Source organism: Puma concolor, chromosome D3 (assembly GCF_028749965.1).
Source record: "Puma concolor isolate L17-30 chromosome D3, mPumCon1.1.hap2, whole genome shotgun sequence".
Taxonomy (NCBI): domain Eukaryota; kingdom Metazoa; phylum Chordata; class Mammalia; order Carnivora; family Felidae; genus Puma; species Puma concolor.
In genome coordinates this window covers 7,475,602-7,503,463 of record NC_141678.1, presented here as the reverse complement: position 1 = coordinate 7,503,463, position 27,862 = coordinate 7,475,602, and the positions used below count along the sequence as shown (strand labels likewise).

The 27,862-nt window shown below is 50.6% G+C and overlaps 3 protein-coding genes across 3 annotated transcripts in view; 2 read left to right on the top strand and 1 right to left on the bottom strand.

The window, feature by feature from the left end:
- MLXIP (MLX interacting protein) overlaps window positions 1-7,279 on the top strand; it is a 62,957-nt gene extending 55,678 nt beyond the window's left edge. The window contains exons 15-17 of the mRNA XM_086681603.1: window positions 138-261; window positions 1,721-1,850; window positions 2,498-7,279. Of these exons, the coding sequence (XP_086537729.1) occupies window positions 138-261; window positions 1,721-1,850; window positions 2,498-2,619 (376 nt within the window). The 3' untranslated portion in view covers window positions 2,620-7,279. The remainder of the gene's footprint in view (window positions 1-137; window positions 262-1,720; window positions 1,851-2,497) is intronic.
- A 5,929-nt stretch (window positions 7,280-13,208) lies between these two features.
- Window positions 13,209-27,862, top strand: part of LRRC43 (leucine rich repeat containing 43) — a 32,080-nt gene continuing 17,426 nt past the window's right edge. The window contains exon 1 of the mRNA XM_086681602.1: window positions 13,209-13,992. Coding sequence (XP_086537728.1) covers window positions 13,975-13,992 — 18 coding nt within the window. The 5' untranslated portion in view covers window positions 13,209-13,974. The remainder of the gene's footprint in view (window positions 13,993-27,862) is intronic.
- IL31 (interleukin 31) lies at window positions 20,349-22,384 on the bottom strand. The gene is made up of 3 exons (XM_025933659.2): window positions 22,369-22,384; window positions 22,049-22,197; window positions 20,349-20,663 (listed from the first exon to the last, which is right to left on the bottom strand). Exons 1-3 carry the CDS (start codon window positions 22,382-22,384, stop codon window positions 20,349-20,351), a joined length of 480 nt encoding a protein of 159 aa, XP_025789444.1.

Here is a 27,862-nt window from a genome sequence, read left to right as displayed (position 1 = left end):
GGGTTTTTGTCATCCTCCTTCCGAGGCCCCCCTCGGGCCTGCCGTGGCCGACAGCGGGCCGGCCCTGCCTGTTCGGTGCCCCGGGTCCAGCTTCACCACCAGCCGCTCTGAGCTGCCTCTGATTCTGCCTGTTGCAGCTCCTGCCAGCAGCTGCTCCCCGCCACAGGAGTCCCTGTCACCCGGCGCCAGTTCGATCACATGAGAGACATGTTTGACGAGTATGTGAAAAGCCGGACCCTACAGAATTGGAAGTTCTGGATTGTATCTTTGGGTTTTCTTGCTTCTCCCACCCCCCAGCTGTGGGTAGGCTGAAACAACAGACACTGACACCCCAGCGATTTTAGAAAAAACCCACATAAATGGTTGTCGTTGGGCTCATCCAACAGGCGGTGCCGGCTTCCGCCTCGGGAGAGGGGCCTGACCAGGGCTGTGGCGTGAAGGGAGTCGGTCGTTGGTGACCGTCCCGGCTCACGGCTTCCTGGGGAGGCAGAACAGGCCCAGTTTGCTCTCTCGGTGCCTGGGAAGTAAAGACACTTGGTTGCAAGGAGCTAGAGCCGCTTGTAGAGGCAATCCTGTAGGAAGGAGCTAGGGTCTCATCTGACACCTCCTGGCAGCCATCTCAGTCCTTGGGGTAACTTACTTAGGGAGGGTGAGTGCTGCCCCTGTGATGGATGAGAAACCAGGGCTCACGAACGACCGAGTGGCACAGTCAGGATTTGAAACCAGCTCCCTCGAGGCTGTTGTCTGGGTTTGGACCACGTGGCCTCTGATGCTGTCATGAGGCACATGCACCTGAGCGCTGGGGTCTGTCTGGGGCCAAGGTGCGCCCACACTCCAGATGTCAGCAGGGCCCCTCTGGGGGACAGCTCCTGCCTTGTCCGTACCCTTCCAGCCACATCTCTGCCTCAGACGGTCTGCACACGTGGGAGGTTGGCCACGTGCCTCCACCTTGTTACTGACACACTGAGAAGACAGTTGTTTGGGAGCAGAGGATTTTATCTGCTTTATTTGCACTCTGACGGCTGGTTTTGAAGAGAGGAGAGGTGACAGACACCGGCTCTGTTTCCTCTGCTTTGCCTGGCTGGCCCAGCCTCCCTCTGCCCTCATCACTGATGGAGCTGGGTGACAGCTGGGATGGGCCAGAACCTCTTTAGGAAAATGGCACGTTCCTCATTGGGCTGAGGCTTGGACCAGAGGCACTCATGGCTCAGACCAAGGAGAAAATGGAGCTCATTGCCTTCACTAAGCTGATTGCCTAGGATGGTTTGGGAGACCTACGTAGAATGTGACTAAGAGCCAGCATGTGTGTTTATCACCAGACACAGGCCTCATCTATCTCTAGACAGGCAGCTTCCACCATTTGGTCTGTGGCGTGCCTCTCCTATTCTTGCCGGTATACATAAAGACCGTTGGTTTTCCTGTCGTTGTGCCAGGACCCTGTGCCACACCAAGCAAACCTCTCAGTCCCTGCCTCTGGCCTGCTCAGTGGTCATTAACCTGTTGCTCAGTTACAGTTAGATGGGAACATTTTAGGGGAATGTAAGGGTGCGTCTTAACCTAGATGTCTGCCTCTCATCCACTGTCTGTACAGTCACTTGCCCGCCCCGGGGGAATTGATCCTGGGCAAACCTGTAGCTGGGCTTCATTCTCCCCACTCTTGGTTACATGTTTGCTGGTCCTCCTCCTCGCTTACGTTTTCTTTAACCCACGTGCAATGCAGTTCAGTATCATCATCAAGCCGCTGTTTGAGTCCTTCAAGGGGATAGTGTCCACCAGCAGCCTGGAAGAACTGCACCGGACGGCACTGTCCTGGCTGGACCAGCACTGCTCCCTGCGCGTCCTCAGGCCAAGTGAGTAGGGGCTGCATGGGGGCCGAGGCGCCACGGGGGCTTGCCAGCCCCTGCACGACAGTCTCGGAGTGAGGAGGGCCTTCGCTGCAGACAGCGCTGTAGCCGGGCCAGGCTCCACCGTGAGCAGCCGCTCCAGCAGGGCCGGGAGCGCGGGATGATGCTGTGTAGGAGGCCCCGAACCGGAATGTGCCAACTGCAGGGCGGGGGCAGAGCCCCTGGCGCCTCTGCTTGGCTTCCTACCATCCCTGGGTGTCACCGTGCTCAGGTCCAGCTTGCGTTTACCGAGCGCCTGCCGTTCACCAGGCCGTCTCGGGTGCTTTCAGATGTTTTCCGATTTAATTCTTGTAACTAACAAGGCGACGCCCACACGTTGAGGTTATAGAGGGGTGACGTGAAAACAGGTGGACATACAGGAATGGCTTGGGATTCTCTGCCCGTCTGCAGGGTAGGAGGCATGATTCGGAGAGTCACCCTAGGGGCAGAGAGGCTTTGCTGGCATTCGTCCCTCAGTGAGCTCAGCGCCTCTGCTTTGGCGGGCATGAGAATTACCACACGGGTCGTATGTGTAACACCTTGCGTGCCGTCCGTCGGGCTCAGAGCTGCCGTGTGTGCCTGTGTCCCTGGGCTAACCTTCCCCTTTCTTCCAGCGGTGCTGAACACCCTCCGGCACCTGAGCACCACCACCTCCATTCTGACAGACCCGTCCCAGCTGCCGGAGCAGGCGGCAGAGGCTGTCACCAGAATTGGCAAGAGATCGGGGGAGTCTTAGTGCCTAGCAGGCACGTGGCCGCGCAAGATGCCTCGAGGCTCTTCCCTGCCTGCGGAGAGGATGCTGCACCCCATGCCTCTCCTGATGCGGAGCTCAGGGCCCCCCTCCAACTCCACTGGCCCACCGGGCCGCTCAGAACACTGTGCTCAGGTCTGAAGCAGGTTCGGGTCCTGCCAACAGCAATAGCCCATCTTTGGGAACCCCTTGCTGTGAACTCTCACTCAGCGACCTCAGTCGTGACCTCCCCTGCCCTCGGGCAACCCAGACAAAGTCCTGTCCTGCTGGCGGCCTGCCAGGGCCATGGTGCCGGTGCAGGGAGTAGATGGGACAGAAGGGGCAGGGCCTGCTCCTGTGAGCTATAAGAGGCATAAGGGTTCCTTTCCGGTTCTGTCCTCAGACTTAGAGATACTCGCTCCTGTCACCCCTGGGTACTCGGACGGCTCCGAGTGACTCCTGTGCCACTCTGACATGCCCACGGGGCAGGTGGAAGGCGTCTCTCTCCCTCCCTCAGACTCTGACCTTGTAAGTAGGTTTGGACGGCTGCTCAGGCTTGCGCACGGTAGGCCGCCTCCCACCGCACGAGCCACCAGGGAACCTCAGAACCCGTGTGCACAAGTGGTGGGTGTGAATACACGCGGGACAAGAAGGAAAGCACGAGCAATGCAAAGCTGCCGCCCTGGCTTAGAAACCCCCTCAGGCGGCACTGTGGTCTGGGAGTGACTTCGTTCTGCCTGGTGTTGTGATGGCCACACGTTGCTGACTTGAAACCGTGGCAGGGACTCGGGTGGGTCCTCCTCGGGCATCGCCTCACTGCATGGCCCTCGTTCTCCGCTTGCTTCCAAGCCATAGCCTCCGGTGAGCCAGCAGTGTTCCGTGGATGCGTACAGCCCCCAGGGTGGAGCGTCTGAAAGGCCAGACTCCACAGTGCCGTCATCGGTCCGGTCATCTTGGCCGGATTGTTCAGCCAGGAGCCCCAAACCGTAACAGTTCTCGGACCAAAGATGTCACCACACCCAAAGTCTGTCCTGTCTCGTGTTTGGAGGAAGAAATTGAGTGTTGACAGGCAGAACTCTGAGGCAGCCAGCCTTCGAGCTGTCTCTGGGCACCTCCAGATCAGGCAGTGAAGAGCTACACTCATATTTGATCAAGGTGGAGGGATATCGGGGGCCATGGCCTGCTTCCAAACATGGGAACTGCAGCTGGGGCGTCCAGGCCCGTCCTCTTGCTGTACCTGTCGGAGGAGCCACAGACGGAAGGGCGGGCGCTCACTCTAACACTCAGGAAGCCCAGCCCAGGGTACCTTCTTGTTGAAAGAATGTGCTTCTAACGTTCTGCTGTGAAGTTCGGAGGGTCAGTGAACTTCCCATTCAACCTCTGTCCTCCTGGCCAGAGATGGAGCCTGGGCGGTGCTGGGCAGGCCGGAAATCCTGGGGCAAGCTTTGCGGGGGCTCCGAGGGCTGCCTCCTGAAAGGTGGGTCCATTTGGAGGCTCCCACTGCTTCCTGGAGGCCCGCCGAAGGCGCTCGGGGGCAGCCAGCCCTGCCTCAGCCTCAGCTGATGGAGAACAGAGGGGGCGTCCTCTCCCTGCCGCCGTCGCTGCTGCGGGTCACCGACCAGCCACCTGTTCCCTCGTCTGTGCTTCAGCTTCACAGAAGAGCAGCCTAGCGGCATCCCTCAGCCTACCGCGGAAAAACGTGTTTACAGGCCTTCCAGATCACTTCCCTCATGGGTGAGCACACAAGGCTGGGCTAATTCTTAATATCCACTGGGAGGTGGTAAGAGAACTCGCCGTTCACCCCAGGACAAACGTGAAGTCTCCCTTCAAAAGGGAGAAGACCACCACGGTGAGAACTCATTACAGTCAAAAGGAAAACCACATGATGTCCCCAGCTATGAGGGCTCGTGGAAGGTCATGAGCTCAGTCCCTTCCACAGTTCCTGTGCCTTTGTAAACCGTGTGGATGGCCACAGTGCTTGGCCCACCAAGACATCTTCTGAATTAGCAGCCTTCCACACACCCTGTGCTGGGAGTCTTTTTTTTTTTTTTTTTTTCTTTAACTCCGTGGGATATAAAATTGGCCTCCTGCTTCTTTGGCCTACCTCTCCTCCTCTCCCTTTTGCTGAATTGATGTTCATGTTTCTGTTTTGTTGAATATTTAAGGCTGTTGGTCACGTGAGACTTTGAGGTGTGTGTGTGTGTGTGTGTGTGTGTGTGTGTGTGTGTGTCCTAGCAGACTGTTAACTAGATGCATGTTTTTGTTTCGAGATAATTACTTAAATCCATTTATCTTGGTGCTCACAATTACCACGGCTGTAGGGCCACAAAGCTGTATCTCTTCTCACAGACACGATTGTTTCTTGTCCCAGAATCATTTCTTGTTTTGGAATCTTGCTCAATGAACATGGCCAGAGGGGCCCAGCCAGTGTGCAGGCACAGTGAGACCACTCTTCCAGCAGCCTCCAGTGGATGCTGACCATGGGGCTGTGCTTTGTTTACGCTCATTTTCACCCCTGCTCCTGTCTCTACTCCCAGAAAAGAAACATTAAAATGCTGACACTTTGGAGAATTAGAAAAACAATCTGAAAAGGGGGGGAAAAAAAGCCCATCTGGCACATAAATCTGAAAAGCATTTCTGTGAAATCTTTCTGTGCCATCAGTTCCCTTCACACTGCTGCGTGCTCTGTCACAATGAATGGGACATGCAGGGACAGGGCAGGTGCCGCCGTGGGGCTTTCTGAGACTTGGCGGGCTGTCCCTCCGTCTCTGGCCTCAGGTGGTTCTGCACCAGCAGTCACCCTTCACCCACCCAGGATGCTTCAGCCCGTGCACCCTGGCTGCCATCCAGCCGTTTTTCTCACACTAGAGCAGTGGTCCCAGCATCAGACGTTAGCGTTGATGAGATGCTAACAGGCATCACGGGCTCTTGTCAGGAGGAAGGAACCCCCAACGCCGCCCTGTTCCTGGAGCCTCTGCAAGAAGAGGTCGCCCATGTGTCCTTGGGCACCCAGCTTCCTCAGCTTCCTGTCCTTGTGACCTGACCCCTTCCCCTTGCTAGAGGTTGGGCCTGAAGGTTTTTCTGCTCTGGCCAATAGATAAACCTAGACTGTGAGGGAGCGTGGCACCCCGCGGTGGTGCCGGCCCCCTTTGTCTCACCCCAGGTGAGGGGGTGCAGTGGTGAGTGACCCGAGAACTAGAAGAACGAGAAGTGGGTTTGTGGTTTCCAGGCTCACAGGCTGTCAACAGTGTAGCTGAAGCATGCATCTGCATGGGGCTGGGCTGTCCTCAACGGTCTCTACCCCGCTGCTCACGGCCCCGCAGCCGGGTGCAAGCTGGCCCTCGCGCCCTTTTCTGTCTGGTGGGAAGTTACCTTTCCTTAAAGATACCCTGCTTCCCATTACGCACTTTGCCAGTGGTGACACCCGCCCGCCGCTCGCCGGGATTTAGCTGTGCCAAGTGTTCCTGCAGTCGTGGTCTCGTCGAGGGAGTTGGGTGCCCTGATGTGGGCACCATGGCAGCCGTGGGCCGTGGTCTGTGCCTCGTACGTTCAAGAGAATCTTCACCACGTCTGAACACGGACAAAGGGAGAGGAGGGTAGGGCTAGAGGGTGGAAGAGCTTGGACGCTCAACACGTTTGTACCGTTCAGTAGTAGTCTCCTTGGCCTTGAACCCGTCTGATCGGAGAGGCTGCGGGATCAAGGAGAGGCCTTAGGACCTACCGTGCACATCCACAGCTGCTCCATTTTCTTTTCCTTCCGAGGATTTGGCTTTCCTGGCTCATCACACGGGGGCTCTGTTTCCTTGTCGGGGTTTTTGCGAAAATCAGCCTTTGAGAAAAGAAAAGGGAACTTTTCATGTTGAATGTTGGCTTTGACTGTGTGTGTGTGTGTGTGTGTGTGTGTGTGCGCGCGCACGCGCGCGCATGTGCGTGTGCATGTGCTTGCACAAGCCTGCCTGCGTGCATTTACTTAATGGAATTTTATTTTTGTGAAATTCCTTCCCAAGTATGTAGCAAAATTCACCTCCCTCTCCCAGTCAGACTTTTGGTGCCATAGTCAACCCTGGGCATCGCTCATTTGAAGAATTCTTTTCTGGGTTTCTGAACAGAGGTGTGCTACTCGCAAGGCTTGAGGTTCTGGAAGGTTAGGAGACACTGACACATTTTTCCATAGAGTTTACGTCCTACAGTTGAAGGGTCTGAAGGGCTCTGGCTCAGGAGACATGACTCCAGGCTGTGTCTCTCCCAAGGGAGCTTGAACACAGCCCGTCCCCTACAACGCCCTGCTCTCTCTGTACCCAAACCTTCTCGGACAGCCCTCAAAAGGAAACCGGATTCACCTACTCACTTTGTAACACCACGGCTGAGCCACCATGCTCTCTTCCAGGTTTCAGTTTATTGTGTACCTGGCTCGTTTTTTCTGTTGTGAGCTCTGGTGATTGTGTCAGGGCTCCATTAGGAGGAAGTTTCCTCTCGTGGTCTGAAAAACAAAACCGGAGAAGAGCCTTGTTAATCAGAGGCTCCCTCAGGCCTGTGCCATCCAGAACACCACCCCTCATGCTCCGCTGTTGAGAAGCACGTTTCCACCAGCTGTATTCAACACTACAATGCAGTTTTAAAACTATATTTGCATCCGAGACAATAAAAAGCTGTATTTTTTTGAAAAGCCTGTGACATGTGGTCTTAAATGGTACTCTGTTGGGCTGTGGAAGAGATGATTCAGGGAGATGGGAACAAAGTGATGCCAAGACGGGCTCACTCATTCTAACCTTGAGGGATGGGTGCAGCCTACGGTGGAGGCCTTGGCGGCGAGAAAAGAGGCCCGAGGTGGGCAGGGGTTCCTGAAGAGAGGCTGCTGGAAGGGCCTGTGACAGAAGCCCAAAATGACCAATTCTTCCCATGAACTCTCCAGGGCCTGGTGTTCCAGGCCTTTCCCAGGTGGACAGAGCTCAGTGGTGCTTGTACAAGCTGCCCATGTCCCCATCGGGAACCTGGGCAGATGGCACCTGGCCCATGCTGTTGAACAGGGTGGTTGTGAGGTTCACATAAAACCACGTCAGGGTGTGCAGTCACCCGTGGAGCACTGTACTTAGTATAGTCGGGGTGCCTGGGTGGCTCAGTCGGTTAAGCGTCCGACTTTGTCTCAGGTCATGACCTCGCGGTTCGTGAGTTTGAGCCCTGCGTCGGGCTCTGTGCGGACAGCTAGGAGCCTGGAGCCTGCTTCCGATTCTGGGTCTCCCTCTCTCTCTGGCCCTTCCCCTCTCGAGCTCTGTCTCTCTATCTCTCTCTCTCTCTCAAAAATAAACAACCATTAAAAAAAAGAAATTAAAAAAAAAAAGTATAGGTCATCATGAGAATGGCTAACACTGGCCCCAGGGCTGAAAGTCTTCTGAGTCATGGTGATGGCCCCAGGGAGCTGTGGTCTCCCTGCTGACCATGGACCCAAAACCATAGGTGGAAAACGCAGGGAAGTTGAGCAGCAAAGATGTCCCGTTGCCGTGCTGAGAAGACTTTGATGATCTGTGTTTAATTTAGAAGCTTCTCTCTTTTCCATACCATCTTCCTGCGTCCCCCACCGCAGTCACTTGTGCCTGGAAGGTGACCCAGTGAGCCAACCAACTCGTGCTACCTCTTGCGGGCGGCCTAGCTCCTGTACAGAGCTGCCAGCCTGTCTCACCAAACGGCCCAGATCTGAATCTCTGACTAAAATGCTGTGGGTTGATACACCGGCTCTTGTCTGATCAAACCTGATGCCTCCCCCAAAGAAAAAGTCTCAGTGACACAAAGCAAGATTTTAGGTCTTGAGAACAGGAGGCCCTAGAAAGAAGTGAGTGGTTCTCAGACTCCTCTGGGCTGAAGAAACTCAATTTCCATTGAGCAACAGGTGTCTGCTTTGCTCTTTTTAAGTTTTTGAACGCAGCTCCATGTCATGTGTGGAATCTTGAAAGATGCTTGGGACGGGGCACCTGGTGACTCAGTCAGTTAAGCATCTGACTCTTGATTTCAGCTCAGGTCATGATCTCGTGGTCATGAGATCCAGCCTCAAGTCCGGCTTGGCACGGAGCCTGCTTGGGATTCTCTCTCCCTCTCTCTCTGCCCCCTCCCTCTCTTGTGCACCTGCACTCTCTTCGTTCTCTCAAAATAAATGTAGACTTTTGAGAAAAAAAAAAATGCTAGGGACATAATTCGGAGAAGAGGGTTAAGTTTCGATAGACTGGGAGAAGGGAGACAGAGCGAGCAGAGGGAGTGAGGCCAGTGTTCTAGAGACTTCTTTCGCATCAGGCTCTGGGCTCCATGGGGCATGCGTGCCCCTGGATAGTTCTCAACCTGGTGGTGTTGCTATTCCCATTTCATAGAAGAAGAAATCAAAGTAGTTGCCAAGGTATTAAGGCCACATGGATCAGAGAAGTCTAAAGAATCATTTTATTTTTTACCTTGTAAATAGCCTCTCCACCCACCAAATGGGGAGGATTATCCTTGACTTGTCCTTCCCCTCCCCTCCCTCACCTCTCCTAATGCCAAGTCTGGTCAAGTTCATCTTTTAAATCTCTTCCAAATACATTACCCACTTTGCTCCATGCCGCTGCTGTCACCAGATCCAGGTTGCCGTTATTTCTCAACCAGTTCACATAACAGGGCCCCACTTGCTCTGTCTTGTGGTCTTCATCATAGTGTGAGTTTGGAAAAGCCCAGGTCCAGCCACATCACTCCTGTGCTCAGTCCATCCAGGGCCTTCCAGATGAGGGCCAAGCCCTGGTGTCTATTTCCCCCACCCCGCCCCATCTTGCCCCTCTGGCCCCTGCTCACTTTCCCCACCTCATTTTCGCTCGTTTCGGTTCTTGGAACGTACCATGTTCCGTTGCATGTTGTTTCACTGTTAAGGTTTTTCCAAGGCTTCTTTCCTCTGCCCAAGCCTCCCCCCATCTCCACGCCTTCTCCTGGCTCACTGCCATTCTTTCTTCCAGTCCCATTTCTGAGACCTCAGGTCTTCTGAAGCAGGTGCATGGAGTCAGGCCTCAGAGCACCCTGTGTCTGCTCAGGACACCAGTTGAGTTTGTCATTATCATTTATCTTCCCTAACAGGCCCTGAGGCCCAATGGGGACAGGGACCCGGTGCTGATGGTCACTGCTGTGCCTAGCACAGAACTGTCGCACAGCAGGTGCACAGGTAACCTGCTGAATGAGCCCTCCAGCATTCCAGCAACCCAGCTGCCCCTTCCTCACATTTGCATCAGAGAGGTGGGGGTATGCAGGCGTGGTGAGAATTCAGGAGAGGGGGAGGGGGACCATCAGCAGGTGCAGATGTCAAGCTGATGTAGATGTTGAGGTTAAGTGGTTGACCTTAACATGTTTAACTTTTTCCTTTTTTTTAGTGTTTATTTACTTATTTTTGACAGAGAAAAAGAGAGAGCTCGCGTGAGTGGGTAAAGGCAGAGAGAGGATCCCAAGCAGGCTCTGTGCTGTCAGCACAGAGCCCGCTCAGGGCTTGAACTCACAAACCGTGAGATCATGACCTGAGCTGACATCCAGAGTCGGATGCTTAACTGACTAAATCACCCAGCTACCCCTTACATGTTTAATGTAGAACATCAGCTTTAGTAATTTAGATTGCAAATAGAACAATCTCTAACTGACATTTGAAAGCATTTCACTAGGGCACCTGGGTGGCTCAGTCGGTTAAGCATCTGGCTTCGGCTCAGGTCATGATCTCCCAGTTTGTGGGTTCAAGCCCCGCATCGGGCTCTGTGCTGACAGCTCGGAACCTGGAGCCTGCTTCGGATTCTGTGTCTCCCGCTCTCTCTGACCCTCCCCCGCTCATGCTCTGTCTCTGTCTCAGAAATAAACATTAAACAAAAATTTAAAAATAGTAAATGTGCTTTTTAGTACTGTTTACAGAATTGCATACCTGTAATAGTGTTGGTCATTTAAAGGCTCCTAAAGGCTTTGTCAAAAGCTACAAAGTCACAGTTAATACGAAACTGGGGACTGGGGAGTTCTTATTGATCAGATTTTCTGTTTCACAGAATCATTAGCTAGAAAACCCTTATTGTTTAAAGAGGGAAAAGCTTTCTAAGATAAGAGCCTACTTTCCTGCCTTAATGGGTATGGTGCAGCAAACAATCTAATCTCTTGATCTAGTCTGACTGATTTTCTTTCCTGGGGGACGACCAAACAGCGCTGGCTGGTTCCATTACAAACGTCGTCTTGTCGTCGTGGGAGTGGGGCCTGTGTGAGCGGCAGGGTAGCAGCCCCTCCCACCTGCCCCTCACCCATCCGGCAGCCCAGATTCTAGCCTGTTGGTGTCTCCTGGTGTCCCCAGCCCGCCCATCAGTGTCACTGAATGACCGACCTTTCCCTGGGATACACATAAGCCGCTCCGGTTCTGTGCCTCTCATCCAACACCGGCCAGGGGTTTGCCCCACTGAGCCCCCTTTCCTTCCAGTCTTCGATCAAGAAGCGCTAAAGGCCAGATCTCAGCTCAGCTCAGGGAACAGCGCAGTGACTTTACTGGAGACACCGCCAACTCTGTCCTGACACTGAGTGATGGGGGTCAGCTCAGGGTGCCCTTGAGGTCCTGAAGGAGCCCCGGCAGCCCATCTTGGGGGGGGCCGGGAATGTCCCCGTGGCAGGTGCCTGAGCCGAGCCAGCAGCCAGCGGGACAGGCAGAGTTAGCCGGGCAGAGGGGGCAGATCCCTCAGGGAAGAAGCGCACGCTCCTCACGGACACCGCTCCCCTGAGGCCGACGCCCAGCGACACCTGCATTGACGAGCCTCCCCCTTCTCCCCACCGGGGCTTTTTCTCATCCTTATCTCTTCTGTCTGCTGTGTTCTCCTTTTCCAATTGACTCACGCCTCTCCATGTACCCGTTTCTCTTTCTCAAGTCTCTCTGCCTCTAACCACCCGTTAACTTTCTGTCTCCCCTGCCCCTTCGAAGCCTGATCATCCCCAAATATTCTGCGTCTCACTCCATAGTGTTGCCAGCCGCCCGATTGCTCAAGCCGAAACTGCAGACGGTCCCCTCCCGGTTCTTCTCCCTTCACGCCCCACCTTCAATCTGTCGGTAAATCCTGTCAGTGATCCCTCCAGAATCATCACAAGTCCACTCTTCTCCCCACTCCCCCTGCCACCACCTCGAGGGGCCACCGTGATATCTTCCACGCTCCGCGTCACCCGTTCCCCACAGAGCTAGAGGGACCTTGTGTTTTTAAAAATGTCTATTTGTTTTGAGAGTGAGAGAGGGAGGGAGCACGAGGGGGAGGGGGGAGGGGCAGAGAGAGAGGGAGAGAGAATCCCAAGCAGTCTCCATGCTCAGTGCAGAGCCCGAAGCGCGGCTCGAACTCAAGAACCGCGGGACCGTGACCTGAGCCGAAGTCAAGCTCACACATTTAACCGACTGAGCCCCCCCCGGCACCCCTGGAGTGACCTTATTAAAGACACTGCGTCGTCTCCCCCACTCAAACTTCCAGTGGTTTCCTGCTGCGTTTGGAATAAAGTCCAAACTCTTCACCATCTGGCTTCCGACTGCCTCGGGCGAGTGACACCCTTTCTGGGCCTGAGCGTCCCCGTCTAGAAAATGCGGATAAAATCGTGCCGGCCCCACTTCGCGCTGAAGGATTGAAGTGAGCCCCGTTTACAGTCAGCTCCTCCCCACCTTCCCCGGGCCCAACATCGCACCCTCGCCCGACTCTCTTGCGTGTCATCAACGCTACCGCAAAAGACCATCCCCCCTCTTTGATACCCTGGCGGCATCCCGATTCCCCCTGCCCCGCAGCATCCTGCCTGGCTCCCTCTCAGGCACCAGATCGTGTGCTGTGAATTCTTTCTGGGAAATGTCGCTGCCTGGGGCGCCGTCCCGTGCCAGGGAACAGCTGCTTCAGAGCTGAGAAGTATCAGAACTGTCAGAGTTGAGAAGGAGCCTAACTTCCCAGCTTAGGTCTAAAAAAGTCAGGAAATAGCTAGCATTCGGCTTGCTAATATTCATCCTTGTTTAAAAAATGTGCCTTCCTCCCAGCACTTCAGAACTTCCTGTTCTTCTAGAATAAAGTCCCCCAGTCCTTAGCGTGGTGTTCAGTGGAGCACTAACTCCAAGTGTCCTCCCTGCCAGTGACACCGCCCAGGTTCCAGGCTAAGCGGACTCCCTGTGACCATTAGCTACGCCCCGTGCTTCCCCCCTCTGTGCCCTGCCCCCCGGGAGGCCCTGCGCTCTGTCCCTCTCTGCAGGCCGCCACCCCACGCTGGGCTTCGAACTACCACCGGTGCTCCATTTCTGTCACTTACGTCATGTGGCACCTTCTGCTTGGTCACGTCACTCTCAGTACTGCCCTCGCGTCATTGCCTCCACCGAAGGACAGGGACCATGTCTCGTTTTATCAGCCATCTACCGTAGCACGTAGTTTCGGTGTCCCTGGTGCCTAGCCAGCTCGTGGGTTAGGTCGTATCTACCACTGCGTGCCACAGGTGATGCAACACCCTATGAAGCAGGTACTATTATCATCCCCACTTTAGAGATAAGGAAGTTGAGGCTTAGAGAAGCACACCACTTGCCCAGCAGCGCTATCACCAAGTGCAAATCTGAGCTCTAGACCTGGGTGTGTCTGGTAGCAATAACATGTGCCAGCAGCCAGCCTGGAGGCTTCTACCGTGGTGCCATTTGTATCCTCGAAAGACCCTGGGTGGTAAGAATTGTTATCCTTATTTTCCACAGGCATGAACTCAGGCTCACCGTTCATGATAAGAACACTCGACAAAGCAGGAGAGGAAGGGAACGTCCTCAACCCGATAAAGGTGTCTGAGGAGACCCCACAGCTAATGTATTTACTGGTGAAGGCCGAATGCTTTCCATCTAGGACGGGCACAGATTCAACACTGTCCTGGAGGTTCTAGTCAGCACAGTTAGGCGACACATAGAAATACGAGACGTTCCAACCGGAGGGGGAAAAAAAAAGACACTAAAACTCTCTGTGCAGATGACATCATGCTATATATAGAAAACCCTGAAGGATATACACGCGCACATAAACCTAGTAGAGCCAGCAAATGAGTTCAGCAAGGTCACAGGACACAAGAGCATCACACAAAAATCAGCTGCATTTCTGGGCGTTAGCAATACACAGCCCAAAAGAGAAATTAAGAAAACAACTCCACGTACGATGGCGTCAAAAAGAAGAAAATTCTTGGGAATAAATCAAGCAAGTGCAAGACTTTTACCCTTAAAACTACCGAACAGAGTTGAGGAGTATTATTCTGCCCTCAAAGGGGATGAAGCCCTGACCCCATGCTGCCATGTGGATGGACCTCAAAAACACCGTGCCACCTTGAAGGAGCCAGACACAAAAGGCCACACAGTGTAAGATTCCGTGTATGGAACACCCAGAAGAGGTAAATCCACAGAGACAGAGAGCAGATTGGCGTTGCCAGGGCCAGCGGGGGAGGGAGAGTAGCAGTGACTGCTTAATGGGTGGGTATGCGGGGGGTGGGGCGGGGGGTACCTGGGTGGCTCAGTTGTTGAGCGTCGACTGCAGCTCAGGTCATGATCTCGCGGTCCGTGGGTTCGAGCCCCGCGTCGGGCTCTGTGCTGACAGCTCAGAGCCTGGAGCCTGTTTCGGAGTCTGTGTCTCCATCTCTCTCTGCCCCTTACCCACTCACGCTCTCTCTCTCCTTCGAAAATAAATAAACATTGAAAAAAACAAGGCCACATATTGTAGGATTCCATTTATATTAAGTGCCCAGAATAGGCAAATCCATAGACAAAAAGTAGATTAGTGGTGGGGCGCCTGGCTGGCTCAGTTGGTAGAGCGTGCGACTCTTGCCTGATGTCAAGGTTGTGAATTTGAGCCCCACATTGGGTGTAGAGATTACTAAAAATAATAAATAAACTTAGAAAGAAAAAGAAAAAAAAGAGTAGATTAGTGGTTTCCAGGAGCTGGAGGAGGAATAGGGGAATAGGGAATGACTGCTAAGGAGTATAGGGCTTCTTTTGGGGGTGCTGAGAATGTTCTGGAATCAGATTTCTGTGATGGTTGAACATACATACACACACGCACATACACATATACATATACGCACACGCTACCAGGTTGCATACTTTAGAGAGATGACATAATTTGTCTAAGGTTACATCACATACAGAAAGTACAGGACCAGAACCTAGAACCAGAGCCTAAACCAGAACCTGGTACCTGAGAACATCTGCTCTTATTAACACCAATGCTGTTGGAGGCAGAATGTTTCCGGGGCCGTTGAATAAGTAAATTAAGAAAGTTGGGATCTGGGGGCACCTCAGTCGGTTAAGCGTCCGACTTCGGCTCAGGTCGCGATCTCATGGTTTGTGAGTTCCAGCCGCGTGTTGGGCTCTGTGCTGACAGCTCAGAGCCTGGAGCCTGCCTAGGATTCTGTGTCTCTTTCTCTCTCTCTGCCCCTCCCCAGCTTGCACTCTGTCTTTCTCTCTCTTTCAGAAATAAACATTAAAAAATAAAAAGATAAAAAAAGTTGGGGTCTGAAAGAGCCTTAGAAGTGTCATACTGAGTATTCCTTCTCATTATAAACTACTATAGTTTGGGATCATTCACAAAAGGGCAGGGGGAAGTCGCACCACGTGGGTTACGCTAGAGGTCGCTTGTGCCCCTGCCCAGCTGCTTCGGTTGTGCCTGTCGGCTGGGAGTCTGAGACGCAGATTCAGGGCTGTGAAGAGCGGACCCCAGGCTGCTTTCAGCGATCGGGGAGAAGAGACAAACCCCCTGCTCCAGTGAACAGCCTTGGGCCAAAGACTGTTACCTTCCCTGGTCCTTGTAAAACCCCTCAAACGCTCCATGTTTCAACCTCTTTTTCTCACACGGCTATTTTTTTCAAAATGGGAAACTGTGTTTATCTTCATGATTCCTAAAATAATACATTCCTAATTTTAGAATATTTGGAAACTACATAAAAATAGAAAGAAAATTATCCTGGCCTTATCCCAGTCTTGCTTTCTGTCCATATAGGCTCTCACTCTAGAACTCAGGGGGAGCTCACACGATGGACTCAGAAATCCACTGCCCATCATGCGGGGACACTGTGTCCCCCACAGGCCTCTCCCAGCCAGGGACCGCGTCAGGGACGCTGACATTTCTGCTCGTTTCTGAGGGACACGAGGTTCCTCTGACAAGCGACTCGGCACATTTCCCCACAGCCTCGCCAATCTGTCTTAGAAAAGTGCTTCAGGGGGCGCCTGGGTGGCTCAGTCGGTTGAGCCTCCGACTTTGGCTCAGGTCATGATCTTGCGGTTGCTGAGTTCAAGCCCCGTGTCTGGCTCTGTGCTGACAGCTCAGAGCCTGGAACCTGCTTTAGATTCTGTCTCCCTCTCTCTCTTTCTGCCCCTCCCCCTCTCCCCCACCCTCTCAAAAATAAATACACATTAAAAGAAAAGAAAAGCACTTCAGTCTAACATGCTGCCACCAGCCTTCTGTTCCACGGGGGCCCGGGGCCTGGCCTCAGTCCCCCCTGCGCCTCCGCTGCCCCTCACAGTTTTGCTACTGCTGAGCCTTTGGTATGGAGAGTCCCACCTTGGCACCTGCTCCTCAGATGCCCTTCCCTGACGCAGGTTTCCTCGTGTGTTTCTGATATTGTCACGAATGCTGTTAGCCCCCGCCCCCCTTCCCCCCTCCCCCCCCGGGTGTGTGTCTGTCTGTGTCCAGTCTGTGATCAGCTCCTTAGGAAATTCCACCAGGAGAGAATAGCAGGAGAGGGTCAGCAGGATGGAATCCTCTGCGAGACAGACACCTACTTCCGGAAGTGGCTGAGTAGGCCTTTCGCACCATCAGGCCTTATTGTGTGTAAAGCCTGTGCTGATATGACCTCCTATTCATTTGCTTTTCTTGATTACTAGTAAGGTTCAGCCTAGTTTCACATTTACTGGTTATTTGATTTCTTAGTTTACATTTAACCACTTCTTTGCCTTCTCTTCTCTCTCCTCCTCCTCATTCGTTATCTGATTACCCCTTCTATTTCCTCTTTAGTTTTCCTCTCACCTCTTAATTCTCCAGAACAAGAAGATGACCTTACTTAAAAATGTCTTTCTTAAAGCTTGATATTGCCTGTTCTTCCTTTATAAATCAGGCGACTTTAAGCTTCTACTCAGCTTCAGAGAGTGTCGTATTAATCGTATCGTATTAGATCCTAGTAGTTTTTGCTTCCCTGTGACTCTGGAACATTTGTTTTCCTTTCCTCTGTGAGTCAGTGATATTGGGTTTTTTTTTTTAAGTCATTACTTTGGAGTGTCTTGAGCACAGGACATACGTGGAAATGAGTAGATGGAGGAGATACTAAATTTCTGACAAAATGCCAGAATCTGACGGTCTTTTTGCTTCTTTCCGGGTTTTGGCAGATTATCACCCAAAGAAATTCTAATTACGTGTGGGTCCTTGTTAGCTGAATTCCAGGTAACTTAGGTGCCAAAGTTTTATTTACCTCATCAGTGAAGGAATCAGTCAGCACAGCACAACTGGCTCAAAGGATAATACGTGCAGGTGACATCTCCTTTTCTCTGTCTCTCCATCGTCATTGAGGGAAGGGAGTGCTGGAATGAAACGGGAAGGGAGCTGTTTGACTGCCTCACCCTCACTGCCACTAACACCCTCTTCACCTCTGGGGTTACTTCTCTACCAGAGAGGAATGATCTGTACCTTATCAATTGTCTACGAATGTCTACAAATCCTACACATTTTCTGCAATTTCCACAAATTCACAGACTCTGGGACCTACTCAGGAATAAATCACGCCAAACAAATCATGCCCCATCCCCTGAGAGCAGTGCTGTCTGATAGAACTTTCCGTGGCGATGGAGATGTTCCACGTTCGTGTTGTCAGTATGGGAACCACTCACCACATGTGGCTCTGGAGCACTTAAAATGTGGCTCGTGGGACTGAAGAAGGAGACTTTTACAAGTGTTTTGTTTATTTTTGAGAGAGAGAGAGGGTGAGAGAGAGCACCTGCTCGCATTCGTGCGCCAGAGAGAAAGAGAGAGAGAAGAGAGCAGGGGAGGAGCAGAGAGAGAGGGACACACAGAATCGGAAGCAGGCTCCAGGCTCTGAGCCGTCAGCCCAGAGCCCGACGCGGGGCTCGAACCCACGGACCGCGAGATCGTGACCTGGCTGAAGTCGGACGCTTAACCGACTGCGCCACCCAGGCGCCCCATAAGTGTTTTATTTTAAAATAAATGTCGTTATACAGAAAAGTTCTAGATAGTACAGAGTTGTCATATTCCCTTCTCCCAGCTTCTCCTAAATGGGAACATCTTACATAACTGTGGTACGTTGATCAAAACTAAGAAATTCACGTAAGTGCAGGCTTAATTTGAATTTTCACCAGTTTTTCCACTAATGTCCTTTATCAGGATCCCCTCCAAGACTGCACCCAACCCTCGTGTCTCCTTGGTCCCCAGGTGACGGTTTCTCTGTCTCCCCTTGATTTTCCTGACACTGACAGCTTTGAAGGGTTGTGGTCAGGGGTTTTGTAGAATGTCCCTTGACTCGGGTTTGCCTGGTGTTTTCTCACGAAGGGGTGGATGTGGATCTGGGGGAAGAGTCCCACAGAGAGGACGAGCCACCCTCCCCACCACGGTAGATCAGGGGTGCCTGACATTCACTGGCTGCTCTGTTTGCCTCACGCAGGGGTGCTGTCTATTGCTTTCTCCCTCATGTGTGGCTGTCTTGCCCTCCTGTGCTCAGTGCTTTAGAAGCAAATCACAGATCCAGCCTACATCGGAAGGAGGGAAGTTCCCCTCCACCTCCTGGAAGGGAAATATCAAAGAATTTGCAGACCTATGTTAAAACTGCCAAATGACTAGTAAATATTTGTGGGAAGATACTTTGTCGTGAAGCAAATTTCCTGTTTCTTCGCAGTTCACCCATTAATTTTAGCCTTCATCTGTAGATCTTGCCCACAGCAATTATGACTGAGGTGTTCTTTTTTTTTTTTTTAAGATTTTATTTTTAAGTAATCTCTACACTCAATGTGGGGCTCAAACCTACAATCCCGAGATCAAGAGCTGCGTGCCCTACTGACTGAGCCAGCCCGGCGCCCCACGACTGAGGTGTCCTAATGGTGATTTTCTATTTCCCTCATTCCTTCTATGTTTATTAATTAGAATTCTGTAAGGAACATTTGTCCCTTTTCCTCCATTTATTTATATCACTGCAGGCTAGTGGATATTTATTTTACTCTTTGGAAGAACACGTGGTCATCTTTTTTGCCTGATTTCCCAGCTTGGGGGTAATTTTTCTAACAATAGTAAATGTGTTCTGATATAGGACAGTCAAAAAGAATGACAGACGAGCACCACGGTGGATATTTTGGGAAAGGCTGACCAAAACACTGTCATTGGAGGCTACGATGTGTGTAGCCTCAGAGCCCTGGGGAGGTGCTGAAGTAGAAATACCCACAAGAGTAAGAAAGAGAATTCCCGGGTGAGTTGCAGCTCTCAGAGCCCCATAACATCACCACCACCACCACCACCACCACCCCCCCCCCCCCCATATGAGAACGTGGGCAAATCAGAGGATCTCTTTGGGCCTCATCTTCCCCCAAATAAGATGAATATGAAGGTGTTGTTCAACTCAGGATCTGTGGTTCTCAGGCTCCAGCGTGTATATGAATCACGGGGAGGTTTTGTTAAAACCCGGATCACTGACTACCCCTCCAAAGCGTCTGATTCAGTAGGTGTGAGGTGGGGCCCACGCATGCGCATTTCCAACACGCCCTCAGGTGATGCCCATGCTGCTGGCCCGGAGGCCGTGCTTTGAGAGCCATTAGTCCAAATGATCTCAAAGAACCATTAACGACTTTGGACTCAACATTCATTCAAATGAAAAAATCTTTGGCCCTGGCTACATAGAAGTCATGGAGGCAATGATGGAACAGGACTTTACAGGAGCAGAGGCACTGGAAATCCAGTTTGGAACCGTGCAGGAGACACTTGAATGATTGCTCTGTACCGGGCACGCCATTAAGTGCTCCTAAGACCCAGTCACTGCCCAGAGAGGGACAAAGGTTGGGCAGAGTGGTGAAGGGCAAGCGTGAGTCTGCCTTAACAGCTAGTGTGGCCTTGGGCAAGTCACTAAATGACTCCTTGCCTTAGTTTCCCCCACCTATAAAAAGAGGACAGTAACGGTACTTACATGGCCTGGCATAAAGAAAATCCTCAATAAATGGTTGTCGCTGCTAGAATTACTCTTATTTGCTACTGAGCCTGTCCCATGGGGAGCAATGGTCTCTGTTTCCACAGCATGCCCCACGCTCCCTCAGCTACAACGCCACCCAGCCTGGATTCCCAGACACTGATTTTAACCCCCTCACAAAATCCAAAGCAGATCATGAGAAAAACTCAATATAATTTATTAAATAGTTCCTGAGGAGCACTAACACTCTCAATACAATAAAAACCAATAAATTAACACAGGTATCGCCTTCTGCCTTCGCAAAGGCATGATGAAGATAAGATTTAAGTCTGCAGAGGAAAAACATTCTATAAATGCCAAGACGGAGAACAATGTCATAACCTGACATCTCTTCAAGTTAACTCACACATTTATACCTCAGTCCTCCCGGGACTAGCCCATCTGGGGACTCACTGAAATTATTCATTGGAATAATTTACAGCAGAGCAGTCACCCTTAGCCTGCCAGTTATGTTTTCTCAAGGCTTCAGACATTTCCACCATTCCAAAAGGAATAGGTTCAGCCAGATGGCCTTGAATGGCCTACTGGGATCCAGAATTCAATGATTGAAGCACATGTTCCAGGCACGCTGAGAACTGTTGTAAAACGGCCAAGATGAAGTTTTTACGTTCAAAGTTGTCTGCAGGCATAGAAACTTCTGCTTCTGGTTCACGTTGAAATTTGAGTTTGTCCAGCTGTTCTATGATTTTATCGATCGTATTCTTATCTGACAATGGTCTGATCGCCCTGAAATAAGGCAGGATGGCGGAGCCATTGATGTGCGGCAGTTGGGAGTCAGAGCTGAGACACGGTAACGAGGAATGGTTAGATTCTGGCAACCCCATCTCCTTCTTCAGCTGTGGGACGAGGAAGAGACATGGGTGAACATTACATCCGCAGTAACGGCTAGAAGTCAAAGTGCTTACGTCCGAATGCTCCCTCTGTGATGGGCTGGGTGGGCACGTCCCCCTTGCCATCCCATGTAATCGGTGCCACCACCGTGTGAGGCTGTGGTCATCACTATTGCCTTTCCCAGAAGAAACTAAAGGTCAGTTGGTTTGCAGAGCTGGCCCAAGATCAAGGGGCGGACCCGGGATTCTAACCCATGTCAGCAGCAATTCTGAGGCCTCTATCAATAACCACCGCTCCATACTGCCTCCCCTGCTCCATGCGACCAAGGCCTCCACACACCTCCCCAGGAAACCTCTCTTAGCTGCTCTGGGGCTCAGAGAGGGGGAATAGGAAAGCATCTGGGTTTCCGTCCTGCTTCTTGCTCTTTGTGACTCTGTATTAAAGCCAGTGTATCCCCAGCTCATCAGGGGGATGTGTGCACGTCTGGAAAGGCCTCCAAGATGCCAGGGAGAGTTTTTCCAAACATACTGAGGACTCCAGACCACACCCTCTCCTGTCCCTCTTCCCAAGGACTAAGAGATTTGGGGTTCAACTGAAATGCTAACAGCATCTCACCAGCCTGAACTGCAGAGTCACCTTGGCTGTAACAACCTCTGTTTCTGTGCCCATTAAAGCCAAGGCTAAGGTTTAAATGTCAGGGGGTGGAAGAGAAGGGCTAGGCCAATTTTGTGAGCTGTTTCCAGGTTTTGGTTTTTATTTGTTCGTTTAATCAAAGCTGCCCAAGAGGTTCTATCTTGAAGACAACTCTGAGAAAATGGAAGAGTATTTACATTTATTCAACCTCATACTTTCCTCCCAATGGGGTCGGAGTCAGCACAGCCTCTGGCAGAAGCAGACTGGGTCCTAATTAAACGATAAAGTAGCATGCAAACAGACCCCCAGTTTGTTCACTGCCCTTCTCTGCGGTCAGAGAGACTCTCTGTGCCCACAAGAGGATTTTAATATCCTGAATTCACTGAGACATCATTTACAGCTGAGGTTGACCTTTGCAGGCAACTAAATGGTCAGGCAAGATGGCCCGTCCCTAGGGTTGTGCTACAGGCAGGAAAATCCATGTAACATTACCGTGAACTAGATATGTTAAGAATGAACAGACCTACTAAAGCAGATCCTATAGTATGTGAGAAGTCATTGAACTTCAGACTGTCTGGGCTAATCTCTGCCTCCAACCCTCATGAAAATTCCATTGTATCCTGTCTAGTTGTTCCCATCTCTTCCTGGTGTATCCACAGCCCTAGCTTGGGGTCTAAAAATAGTAGGCCTCTTCTAGGGGCAAATGGAAGGCATTTTAAAGAAATGGCCTGGAGAAGAAATCTGTAAGGGCACTTACGTAGTCTTGCAAAAGTCCCTTAGACATGGGCCGTAATTCCAAGATTATTTTTCGGACGTCACTTGGTTGTAGTCGATGGGTGGGTGCCATATGGGAGGGCAGCAAGGTTTCCATGCAGCAGAGCAAAAACAGGGCAAACCTGGCGGGTCCTGGAGAAAGAAAATGATGCTGTGGGCCACGTGGCCAGACGCCCCCTGCCCACCCCAGTTGCAACCACCGAAGCCGTTGTTGAGCAACCACTGGCCAAGCCCCTCCAGAGTCTTCTCTATCCAACGGGACAAGACCACGCTCATGAAACAGGCATCAGGGCACAGTAGTACCTGCGTGGGAGAGCATGGCGAGAGAGCACACAGGGCCTGCTCCGGCAACAGCTTCTGGAGCTCGATGTGCTCGCCATAGACTCTGGGAGATATATAAAGGGCCAGTTGTGAGGGAAAAGAGCGATCAACGTCCCGCCCATGGCAAAATCATTGCTCAGCTTTTCTCCAGAAAACACTTTCAATATTCTGCCCCACGAGGCTGGGTGAAAGCGGGACTGGAAGGAAATGCTGAGGTTACCCTCAAGGTGGGCAGATGCCTGACTCAGTACAGACACACACAGGAAAGCACACACATCTTTGCCATTTCTTCTGGGAAAAAGCTTGTCGATTTGACTAGAAGAAATTTTGAAGCCCAGATTTGACAGGCCTAACTCCCCAGGAACAGGTGATTTACAGGAGCTGAGGGTCAGTGCCCCACAGGGAATTTCTGGGGAGGGTCACAGTGAGTATGCGTAGGCGTCAGGCTGGCATGAGGTTTCTCAAAATGTATTACCTTTGGAAATTTCTGAAGTATGCCCATGCCAGTGTGCGGGGATGGCCCCGATAACCACAGTGAATATGGTGAGTCAAAGGCCTCATCTCCGTTCTGCTTGGCCTTGAACATCATTGGATTCTCAACTGTGTCTTTGCAACGACAAGGCCTAGAACTGGAGTCTGTGCTCCAGAGTTATTTGTTGAAGGTGCTAATTCATATTTTGAATAATAGACTCTTCTAGGGTCTTAGGAATGGTGGCAAAGAAGTTAAACAAGGTCCCTGCCCTGATAGCTGGTGTTCTGATGGGCAACGGGCAGAGAGTAGACACAGTATCAAACAAGAAAGTGTAAGGTAATAAGAACTATAAAAATAAAACAAGGTGATGGGAGAAGGAGAGAGTGGTAGGTGAGATACTCTAAGTGACGAGGAATAGTTTCTCTGGGGAGGTGTCCCTGTGGGAAGATCTGGGGAAAGGGTGTTCCACGTGTAGAGGACACTAGTGTAAAAATCCTCAGGCAAAAGTGAGCTTGGTGTGGCCAAGAATGGGAAATGGGTCATGGGAGCTGGAGTGAAGCAAAAGAAGGGGAGGGTAGTAGGGTAGAGAGGTGGACAGAGGCCAGGACACAGAGGGCCTTCTGAGGCCATGATAAAGAACTTGGATTTTATCCCAAGTGTGACAAGGTACTGCTGGACGGCTGTCCAGGGAGGCGAGTAGGGAGGTGAGTACAGGCTCTGGTGTACTTTAAGAAGGAAGAATAGAGCACCTGGGTGGCTCAGTCGGTTAAGAAGGAAGAATGAGAGAGGCCCCTGAGTAGAGAATGGATTGTGTAAATCCAAGATGGAATAGAGGGGCCAGTTAGGAGGCTATGTGGCTGTCTAGATAGAGGTAATGGTGGCTTGGACCAGGGTAGAGAGGACAGAGATGGAGTCCACAGAACCGACTGATGGCCTTATGTGGAGGTAAATCCGAGAGAGGAATCAGGGATGAATCCTGGGATTTTGGTGAACTAACTGAGTAGTTGATCTGCAGTGAGGGAAAAGGAGCCTGGAGAGGAGAAATCAAGAGTCTCATCGGGAATGAGTTAAGTTCAAGATGCCCACTGGGCATTCGATGTCAAGTTAGCAACTGGATAGGAGTCAAGAGCACAGGAAGGAAGCCAGACCAGAGCCATGCACAGAATCCAACAGGCACAGCAGAAAAGAGTCAGAAACCCCCTTCCTCCACCCTTAATCCCTAGTTCCCTTCCAGTCCCTGTTGTCTCTTTCCTCTTATCCAAGTTTCTTAACAGAATGGTCTACGTGCACATTTACCTCACTTCCCCAAACGCCACAGTATGGTTTTTACCCTAACAATTTATTCAAGATCCTCTAGCAAAGTCCATGGTAGGCAGAATTTTGCCCATGTGACTTTCACCCTCTGGTATTTACTCCCATAATTATATTACATTACAGGGACTTTGCAGATGGAATTAATTACTAATGGTTACTAATCTGCTGACCTGAACAAAGGTTGGTTACCAGGTGGGTCCAATGTAGTTCCACGAACCCTTAAAAATAAAGCAGGCAGAGAGACTCAAAGCATGAGAAAGACTCAACCACTATTGGCTGGCTTGAAGAGGGAGGGCGCTAGGTGGCAAGCATGAGGAGAAAACGAATTTGGCCAACAATCAGTGAGTTTGGAGGAGGACCCCGGGCCCCAGTTGAGAACCACAGCCCCAGCCGCTACTCTGACTTTGGCCTGGTAACACCCTGAGCAGAGGATCCAGTTTCTCCATGCTGGACCTCTGACCTACAGAAACTGTAGGAAGTAACTTCATAGATTTATATTGCTGGCTTTATGGCATTTGTTATGGCAGCAACTGAGGACCAATATAGTCTTCAGTGGCCTCATGTTGCCAACCTTACTGGCTTCCTCTCAGCCTTCATTTTACTTGACCCCTCCATGACATGCTGTAATGCCAACCACTTCCTCTTTCTTGAAAACCTCTTTTTCCTCTTTACTCTATAATAATATGATCCTGATACCTTGCGGCCCTCTGACCATGCCTTCTTAGGCCAAACCATCTTCCTTCTTGATCTCTTAATGGGCATGTCTCCAAGGGCCCCATCGTCGATCCATGTTCCTCAAACCTTAATGTCTCTCTCTTTCAAACTCCAGATCGAAATGTTCGGTTGCCTAATGGGCATCTCCAGTGGAATGTCCTGCCCTCGATATGTCCAAAACCAAGCATATGAGTCAAGGTAATAGTAATTGTGGAGACGAATGGGTGTGGATAGAGTGGAGAAATTTGTAGGAGGCAAAGTTCTCAGGAGATGGTGGTTGAGTGGACATGGGGATAGTGGAGAAGGAGGAGTTGAGAACTGCCTCTGGGTCGGTGGTTGGGTAACTGGACAGATTGTGGTGCTGCAGGCAGAGGGGATCACAGGGCTCAGGTGAGTGAAGAATTCAGTTTTGACACGGTGAGTTGGAAGCGTCATGGAACTCTCAGGTAAAGATGGACAGTGAGCCTTTGGACATTCGGATTCGGAGCTTGAAGGAAGGAACTGGAGTCATGGGCGCCATGTCTGTATATTGTGCCGTCTTTGGGCGCCATCTGTACGTTGTAATTGAGAAAACTGTAATCCTACAAGAGATGACCAACAAGAGACATGTAAGGTAAGTGTGGAGTCCAGGGGTCCACGTCTATTAACAGAAGAGGGAGAGGGAGATGACAGTCTACAACACTGAGAAGACACTCTTGGGAGGGAGAGAAATGTACTAGGAAAACACACCATGGACCAAGATGAAAAGTGGTTTTCAAGGAGGAGGATACAATTAGCACCGTCATAAGCCATGGAGAGGTCAAATAAGATAAAGACTGAAGATGGGGCGCCTGGGTGGCGCAGCCGGTTAAACGTCCGACTTCAGCCAGGTCACGATCTCCCGGTCCGTGAGTTCGAGCCCCGCGTCGGGCTCTGGGCTGATGGCTCAGAGCCTGGAGCCTGTTTCTGATTCTGTGTCCCCCCCTCTCTCTGCCCCTCCCCCATTCATGCTCTGTCTCTCTCTGTCCCAAAAATAAATAAACGTTGAAAAAAAAATTAAAAAAAAAAAAAGATAAAGACTGAAGGGATTCACTAGGTGTGGCAACATAAGGTCACTGGGAACTTTGCTTGGGGAGTTTGAATAAGTTGTTAGGGCAGGAGCCATATTGTGGCAGTTTGGGAAGTGAGGTAAAAGGGCCCTCCGACCAGTCTGTCCAGAAGACTGGATCAGAGGAGGAAAGAGACAGCAGGGGCTGGAGGGGGACTTGGGGTGGACGAGGGTTCCCAACTGTTTCTTCTGTTGTGCATTGGGCTCTATGGGCCACCCAGAGCTGATCTCGTCCCTGTGCTCTCAACTCTTATCCAGCTGCTGACTTGACATGGGATAGATGTCAATGGGCATCTTGAACTTAACTCATTCGAGATGGGACTCTTGATTACTCCTCTAGAGACTTCTTTTCCCTCACTGCAGATCAACCACCTAGTTGCCTCATTAAAATCCCAGGAGTCGGGGCACTTGGGTGGCTCAGTCGGTTGGGCGACTGACTTCGGCTCAGGTCATGATCTCACAGTCCGTGAGTTCGAGCCCCGCATCGGGCTCTGTGCTGACAGCTTGGAGCCTGTTTCAGATTCTGTGTCTCCCTCTCTCTCTGACCCTCCCCCGTTCATGCTCTGTCTCTCTATGTCTCAAAAATAAATAAACGTCAAATAAAAAAACAATTTTTTTTAAAAATCCCAGGAGTCATCCCCAATTCATCTTTCTGATTTGCTTATATCACTCATGGATATTTATCTTATTCTTTAAAAGGACATGTGGCTCTTATTTTGTCTTATAGCCCAGTTTTGGAGAATTTTTCTAATAAAAGTAAAGGTGTGGGCACCTGGGTGGCTCAGTTGGTTGAGCATCTGACTCTTGTTTTCGGATCAGGTCATGATTTCATCATGGTGAGATCTAGCCCCAAGCCAGGCTCCACACTGAGTGTGGATTAAGATTCTCTCTCTCTCTCTCTCCCCCTCACCCCTCCCCCACTTGTGCATTCTCTCTCTCTCTCTCTCTCTAATAATAATAGTAAAAGTGTTCTGATACAGTAAAGGTGTTTGACACACAGTCAAAAAGGATGAAAGATGTCTACCACAGTGGGTGTTTTCGGAAGGATCCCATCAATAAATTGGACTTTGTCAAAATTAAAAATGTTTGGTCTTCTAAAGACACTGTTTAGAAAAGACAAGTCTAGACTGGGAGAAATATATTTGCAAACCACAAATCTGACAAAATATATAAAGAACACTCAAACTCAATTTTATTAGGATTAGGCAATAGTTTCTTTAAAATTATGCCAAAAGCACAAGCAACATAAGAAAAAATAGATAAATGACACTTCACTGAAATTAAAGACTTTTGTGGATCAAAGGACATTATCAAGAAATTGAAAAGACAACCATGGAATGGGAGAAAATATTTGGAAATTGTATGTAAAACAAGGGGCTAATATCCAGAATATATTTTAAAAAAACTTTTAAAAATCAACAATAAAAAGACAAAAAATCGTCTTAAATGACTAAAGAATTTGAAAGACATTTCTCCAAAGAAGATACACAAATGGCCAAAAAGCACATGAAAAGATGCTCCATATCACTAGCCAGGCATTAGGGACATGCAAATAAAAACCACAACGAGATACATCACATCAACTAAGATGTCTATTATAAAAACAAAACAAAGCAGTAAAATAATAGGTGTTAGTGAAGCTATTAAAAAACCGGAATCTTCATATATTGCTGATGGGGAGGTGACATAGCAGAGCTTCTGTGTAAAACAGTTTCCTCAAACTGTTAAACATACAGTGACCATATGATTCAGCAATTTCATTCCTAGGTATCGACCCAAGAGGAATGAAAACATATGTTGCCATAGAAACATGTACAGGAACGTTTCAGAATTTTTCATAAGAGCTAAAAAGTGAAAACAAATGTCCCTCAGTGGGTGAATGGATACGC